Consider the following 7,771-nt stretch of genomic DNA (forward strand, 5'->3'; position numbering starts at 1 on the left):
AATCTATATTAGATTATCATTTCTCTGCTTTTGGTCGTGCAGGTATTTCGACTGTAGGTATAACATTAATTTTAAAAGAATAAGTAACATAAGATTAGGGTACTAGTTGCGCTCGTAAAATTCAAAACGGTTTGTTATCCATAGTTATTTCACAATAAAAAAATTCTCGTTTGTATTCGGTCAAAATGAAAAAAAAAAAAAACAAATATCATATGTAAGTCGTTTAACAATTAAGTGGAATGTTTTATAAGTAATTTAAAAGTACTAAACCATTTGAAAGAATGTATGAACTTTTTGTACATTTTTGGTGTCGTTGCAATTGAATTACTTATTGAAAGGAATGATGACTTACCTTGATTTTACCATAAGTAAAATGAAGGTAAATCATCATTCCTATCAATAAGTAATTTACCATAAGTAAAATCAAGGTAAATCATCATTCCTTTCAATAAGTAATTGAATTGCCCTTTCAATAAGTAATTACATTGCAACGACAACGAAAAATTGTACAAAAATGTTCATACATACTTTCAAAAATTAAAAAATTTCATATAACATTTCATAACATAAAATATTACTTTTAAAAATTGTGGTGGAAGCACCTCTAAATATGCTGTGTGAATAAAACTGGAAAAAACGACGGGAATTTAAACGTTCTAATATAGTTGATAAAAGTTCTAGCTTCCCAACTTACTTGATTAAAACTTATTGGTAAGCCCGCTTTTGCAATTTGTTCCAAACGTGTCACGTGACGTGTGTTATGCAAACAATTATTTGGAACACTTCGTTTCTAAAATGTTTATCTTTCTCACGTGAGCTCTCACGTGTTGATGTTCTATCAGAACGTATAAAAAGCGACAAGTGAATACAGTACGGTGTCTAACTCTAACAACCGTCTAGTACACAAAGCTGCAAGAATGAAGATCGCCTGTTTTGTAGTGTGTTTGGTTGCCGTGACGTCGGCGGAGAACATTGTAGAGCTTGCAACAAAGCTTGGTGCAAACACACTGGTGAAGTTGGTAACTGATGCCGGTCTGGGAAATACTCTAGCTACCGGAGGTAAGCGTTTAATTCTTTACATTGTTAAACAATATCTGGATACTCTAAATTATTATTATAGAACTTATGGTCGATTTCGATGAAACATGCAGGATCAAAAATATCGAATTAGCATGGTAAATAACATAATATTATAGCATTATATTTTTAGTTACTATGATTTCAATTTTCAATCATTTGTAAGAGTTTCAGATTAAATGTATTTTCTGTCTCGCGTTCACCTGATATTATTTTTTTTTCAAAACAAAGCTGTTAATATGAAACTTTAACATTTCTTATTAATAAAGTATTTAGAACATTTTTGGACTTGTCCGTTACCATGAAGCTATAGAAATGTAAATAGGAAGATGTCTGAAATATCCTGTTTCTTTTCTCGGATTCTGAGGAGAGTCAAACTTATACATTGCGTTGAGGGAACGCAACAGTCAAATTTATTCGCCCAGAGTAATTCTTCGTTACTATGTGATATTTAGTCTGTTTCCTGTACACAGCAAACTCTAACCGATGTGAAATCTAGTAACTCTTTTTTTTGTGAATGGCTTTCGATAAGTATTTCAAACAATTTGTTGAATACTATTGAGAAAATCACTTAAAGGTCTTTAAAATAAGTGTTGTGCCTTCCTGAGCACTGCATTTGATGACATTTGAACTGATTACAGGCCCATTCACTGTATTTGGACCAACCGATGCAGCTTTTGCTAAACTGCCAAAGGCTGTTCTGGAACGTCTTATGAGGGATAAAACACTTCTTGCGGATGTTCTCAAATACCACGTGGTCTCAGGAAGCGTGTACTCCTCACAGTTGACCAATGAATTGACAGCACCAAGTCTATTAACGGATAATGGGAAAGCCGTCGACATCAGATTCAATATTTACAAAAATGGACAGGTGAGTTAAAGTTTTGATATAACATGCTTTTTACCACTTCGAAATAAGAGATATTAGAATCGGAAACGAAACACTGCGTTACGAATATGCAAAGCCTGGAATTTGCCAGGAATGAAATAATATGTATATGTACACATAACCGAGCAACTGTTCAAACCCAAGTGTTCCGCAAGTTTTTTCATCATTACAGCAAAAACACCACATATCACCATTATATAAATGGGCAAATTTTCATTCATTAGATTTTTATTTCTGCATTCCATTGTATAAACTCTACGAACACTATATATTAAATATCTCAATATTTTCTCTCGATTTTAGTTGATCACAGCTGATGGCAGTCCTGTTGTTATGCCAAACCAGAACGCTTCTAACGGCGTCATCCATGTTGTAGACAGAGTACTGTTCCCAATTCCACTCAAAAATATTCCCGAGCTGGTTACCATGGAGAGAGGACGATTTTCAACTCTTTTAACCGGTAAGCGAGTATAGTTGCATTTAGATTCGTTAGGGTTAATTAAAATGATTCGCATGTTCTATTGTTGAATGGGTTTTTATTCCAAGTTGTAGGATCCTTAGTGCTAGGATAAGTTTCCTATGTAAGTTCATAAACTTATCTCAGACCATATAGTAATATAATAACAGACACTTCGTAATATATACCGAGACAAGGCTTAGTATTCTCTACAACCGGCGATATTTTAACTTACGAATGCTGGTCAGAAAATATAACTCTCTTCCGAAGCACATAAACATATATGCATAACCCGTGTCTGATTTCCATGTTTCAGCTGTTGAAAAGGCTAATCTCGCAACAACATTGGCCGGAGGACCATTTACTCTTTTCGCCCCAACAAATGCCGCTTTTGCCAAGGTTCCTGCTGACGTACTTAACAAACTTCTTGCTAATGTAACAGCTTTAACAGGTATAGTTCATCCGCAACCTTTACAAATGAAATATGAGACACGCTGTGCATGTCTTAACCTTCGAGTATATAAAACTCATCTAGGTATTTTAATTAGTTTGAAACATATATAACAATTTTCAGTATGAAATGTAAATGGTTTAGAAACTGAACCATTAAATTAACTTTCAATACATTATAATTAAAAGCTAATTTATTTTGCCAGGTGATTGCATGCAGTGAATATAAATACCTGCCGTTACTGATATAGTTGATTGCGTGTACGGAAGTTCAACAGACAGTTATATTCAATCTGCAAAAATCTTGAAAGTTAATATTAAAAAGGCATGTACATAGTGAAACTAGATGGAACAAAATGTTATAAATTACAGATGTACTGACATACCACGTGGTTAGTGGCACTGTATGGAGCGCCAGCCTTACTAATGGCGAGATGGCAAAAACTGTAGAAGGCAAAACTGTTACAATCGACATTAGCGGAGGTAAACAAATTTTATTATATGTATAGACGTTATGTTTTGACATAAAATGAATCACAGGTTATTCTCCCGTGTATAATATATCTAGATATATATAACTGTATCATGGATTTACCGAAGAAGTTAAATTCTATCTCCCTTTACAGCAGACGATGAAGCATGGCTTTATACCATACTCTTAGTTAGAGTACAGATAGTAAGCATTGCCTACCCGATGAAAATAGAAGGGAACCATCGAAATTTAACTTAACTGTCATCTCATTTAGTTTGAGTACACTTTGCATGACAGAAAAAGTTAAGCACTGAATGTCACTGAAGTCACAAGTACTTCAAGACCTTCAGTGACCTCCTTTTTTGTTTATGACATAACACATTTTTACCAGTACAATACTAGATTTCTTTCTACCACCCCCCTCTTGTTGGAGTCTATGCCTGTGTGATAGCTGTGAAATAAGATAGACAAAAGTCAATTTTTTCAAAAACATTAAAAGTCTGGATTTAGTACTTAATAGAAAGTACAGGGTGTTACTATTATCAAGTATGCATCTCATTTTATGCAAGACAAGGACGGCAATGTGCAAAGCTGCGAGTTAAAATGGACAGAAATTATACCAGTAAACACATAAATGAGCCTTTACATTTATAAACAATATCTGAACTTTTAAGAATATAATGTTAGAAAATTAAGGAATATTTACCAAATAGATTAATGAACACTGTAATCTACAGTCGTTACAATAAAAACTGTAAGTCAGGTTTTACTATTGTTGAATGATGGGATTAAACATAAAGTTCTTCGCCATCATCTGACCGGCATAACGCAACAAAATATTTTAGTCTAGATATCCTTTTTTATGCAAGTCATTTTCTTTATTTATCCGCAAACAAGTGACATGTATCATTTCAATAGAACTTGACATGCAAATTTTGAAATATACAATGTACCTATATTTAGAAAATTTCCAAGATTGCAGGTGTAACAGATGATATATATATTTCAGGTGGTGTTAAGATTAACGACGCTAAAGTTGAAGAAGCTGACTTGGCTGTGACAAATGGTGTTATCCACGTGATAGATTCAGTTCTTCTTCCTCCAGCTTTTGATATTTTTGGAATATATTAGTAGCAGCATCTGATGAAAATCGGATTTAAATATTTTGTATATAGTTTTATATTACGTAAATATTAATACTTTTGTAAATGTTTTGTTAATGGGATCACATTTGTTAATTTAAATAAAAACGAATCTTTAAAAAGTTACCTTTCGTTTAGTACTATTTTTAATTCAAGAACTGTAAGCCATGTCAGTCAAAACCAAGAAACAACGAAGTCTTATCGCGAAACGTCTACCACAGTAAATACGGGGCTTATAGTTCGGAAAAACCTACCCATCCTGCCTTTCCTCACTTGTTACGCTATAGCACACGTGTTTACCATAAGAGGAACGCAATGTGGTTAAGATGAGATGTTTTCTTAATAACGTGGCCTGTGTGAACTTATACACTGTTCTCTGTACCATGTTTTCAATTCAATATCCTTTATATATGGAAGCCGTGGAGGGCCACTTTTGAGTTTCGACTTATGTTTTTTTTTTTAACTTTTGACTTATGACTTTCGACTTTTGACTTTTGGCTTATGACTTATTATTTTTGACTTATGAGTCGCGTATTTGTTCCACGTGCATGCCTCATGATGGTGGACAAGGAGATATCTACGGAAGCCTATTAGGGACATTTTGTCTTAGTTTTTATGCATTACCTCTTATGTATGATGTATTATGCGTTACTTATTATTTATTATCTCTTAGATTATACACGTAAGGTAGAGGTGAAGCGGGAAACATGAACTGAATCCTTTACTGATATGTGGAATGTATAAAGTTTTCTTTCACAAAGCTCGACCGAATAGCTCTGTTAACTTGAATCTACATTCCGCATGGTCTAATGTATTGTGTTACCAAAGTATTTGATCGGTATGATTTTGGCAAGAAAGTACGCTAGAAGATGTCAATATATGCTGTGAAATATGTGGTTCCCATAAGAAGATATATAGCCAAGACTCATTTTCTGCACTGTTTTCTCTCTTATTGAGAATGGGGAATTGTCGATACTCTGGGATGCTTCCAGATTTCTGTAGCTCTATAAAAAGAATTAAAATCTTGTCAGCTCCCAATAATATTTATTTTTTACGAAGCCAGAGTTTTTTTTTTTTGTACAAACATTCATATAAATCACATACATAACATCAAACATACATTCAATCAATGATCAATGAACTTAAGAAAATGATAAATAATTCACCAAACCTAGAGACTAACTCTTTAATGAACCAGAAAATCATACTCTAAGTTTATCAACAAATAGTTTTAATATACACAAAGAAAAATCCTACCATTCTGGTTTCTCGCATTAAATCGACACTCAACCAACATACTGCCTACTCTAGATTTGTTTCTTAAATACATTGAAATGCCTAAAAAGTTACATTTTCAGTTTTATTCAGTTATTTGATTTCCTAAATACATCTAAATTTGTTTTCCTATGAAGAGTACTCACGGCCTAGAATTTTATTAAAATAGACCGAAAGACACAAATTAAGAGACAAGTTCTAAATGAAAGTACACTAAGTGATTAAGAATTTAGAGTACTCCTCAATAAGTTTCTTTTCACTATCTGAATAAAAACTAGTTCAGATTTCATTATATAACATAATTTCTGTAATAAATCAACAGTAAAAAGAATCTACTAAATCTTACTCATAAACAAAAATACTTTGAAGTTTTCTGAGATGCATATGTATAAAACTAAACTATAGAAGTACAAATCTTACACATGAACAACAAAAATACTAAGTAGCTATCTGAATAGCTGGATAGATAAAAAACAAACAATTCCAATACACATGTGCCTAGCATTAAGATAAGATCTCTGTTAAAATTTAAAAGTTACCAATCCAGATTTTACAAAGTTGAAAAATACAGAGTACAAAATTCGACTTACCTATAAAAAGAATAAAAATCTTGTCAGCTCCCAATAACATTTATTTTCTACGAAGCCAGAGTTTTGGCTTTCTTGGGGTAGCTGATGTGCTTATAAAGGATTTGGAAACGGTTGATTTCTTCGCAATTATCCAATTAAAAATCTTATTACAAATTCAACTGACCAATGAAAAATACGTACATAAAAACTGGTTCGTCTCGGACCCTAAAACAGGATTTGGCAAGTAAGCAAATTAACTGCCATAAAACTGCCCGTAATACAAAAAAATGGTGTCTAAGTAAATCTTTGATGACACAATCTAATCCCTATTTACTAATTAAAAGTCATGTAACTAGTGTGCTAATTGTAAAAATGTGTTTGATCAAAGTCATGTAACTAGTATCCTAATTGAAAAATGTGTTTGACATCTCAATTAGATATTCTGTTCAAAGGTCCTTATGCGTAATCGCAGGTAATGTATTATTAAAGGGATATAGCGTTAGACATCTTCAGGCAATAGATTTCCACCTTGCAAATACCGTTATTCAATTGTATATCTATCTTTTATTTGTTTAGATCTACCTTAACATGTTGTATGTCTGTACATGTTGAATTGCTTAGACTCCCAACTACATACAATTATTAGAAATAAAAATAAAAATTAAAAGAATTTCATATAACATAACAATAATTTACATCCCCTTACTTATAGTTATTAAAATCAAAATTCATAAAGAATTTCATAAAATATACCCAAAAATGTACAGCAGAACACTCAGAATGTCTAGTAAGACTGCCCAAACCTATAGTGTTCATATTTCCATACATGTACAAGATGCTATATAGAGAGCTATTAACACTTGTTGAAGAAAATCTTGATTTAATCACTTATTTACATAATGAAAATATCTTTCATTTCATCATATCAGTTTTCTTTGCATCTGTGAAAATAAAGATACTGTAACTATTGGATATGATACAGATTTTGTTAGGGAACACTTCTATGACGTTTGAACCAATTGCTTTGCCTCAGGGAAGTTTTATGCAGAACATTGATTTGTAGCAAAAATCGCACGTACGCTTTAAGAATATTTTCACCGAAATTCTTAGCTAAAAAAGGGACACTAAACTGCCGAAGTGATAAATGTTTTGTTTTTAAACGTTGGTGTAAGGTGTTAAATAGCTTTTAATACTGGTGAAGTTATAAATCAGCTCTTGCATATATAAAATGTACATAATTTTGCATTAGGTATTTCATCTTACATCTTATGTCTAAGGTATTAGGCATTAGGTATGTCATTTTATGTCAAAGGCATTAGGAATTAGGTATTTCATCTTATGTCTAAGGACTTATATACTCTCTATTGTGGCCTTCGTACTTTATAATAGATAAAGTATATAGTTTGTACAAATATAGTGCTCAGTTACAGACATAAGTTA

At 32.4% G+C, this 7,771-nt stretch overlaps 1 protein-coding gene across 1 annotated transcript; it reads left to right on the forward strand.

Moving 5' to 3' along the window:
* The first annotated feature begins 858 nt into the window (after positions 1–858).
* On the forward strand, positions 859–4,611 carry LOC123555374 (transforming growth factor-beta-induced protein ig-h3-like). Its single transcript, XM_045346016.2, has 6 exons — positions 859–1,059; positions 1,719–1,948; positions 2,270–2,426; positions 2,740–2,874; positions 3,246–3,356; positions 4,355–4,611. The coding sequence occupies exons 1-6, from the start codon at positions 918–920 to the stop codon at positions 4,474–4,476; spliced, it is 897 nt and encodes a 298-aa protein (XP_045201951.2). The 5' UTR covers positions 859–917; the 3' UTR covers positions 4,477–4,611.
* Positions 4,612–7,771: the final 3,160 nt, after the last annotated feature.

Source organism: Mercenaria mercenaria, chromosome 7 (genome assembly GCF_021730395.1).
Source record: "Mercenaria mercenaria strain notata chromosome 7, MADL_Memer_1, whole genome shotgun sequence".
Lineage (NCBI taxonomy): Eukaryota > Metazoa > Mollusca > Bivalvia > Venerida > Veneridae > Mercenaria > Mercenaria mercenaria.

Bases quoted from the DNA above. Each gene is read 5' to 3' on its own strand.
- LOC123555374 (XM_045346016.2), top strand. From the start codon at position 918: ATGAAGATCGCCTGTTTTGTAGTGTGTTTGGTTGCCGTGACGTCGGCG. The intron at 2,875-3,245 runs GTATAGTTCATC...TATAAATTACAG, and splicing joins TAATGTAACAGCTTTAACAG to ATGTACTGACATACCACGTG. The intron at 3,357-4,354 runs GTAAACAAATTT...TATATATTTCAG, and splicing joins TACAATCGACATTAGCGGAG to GTGGTGTTAAGATTAACGAC.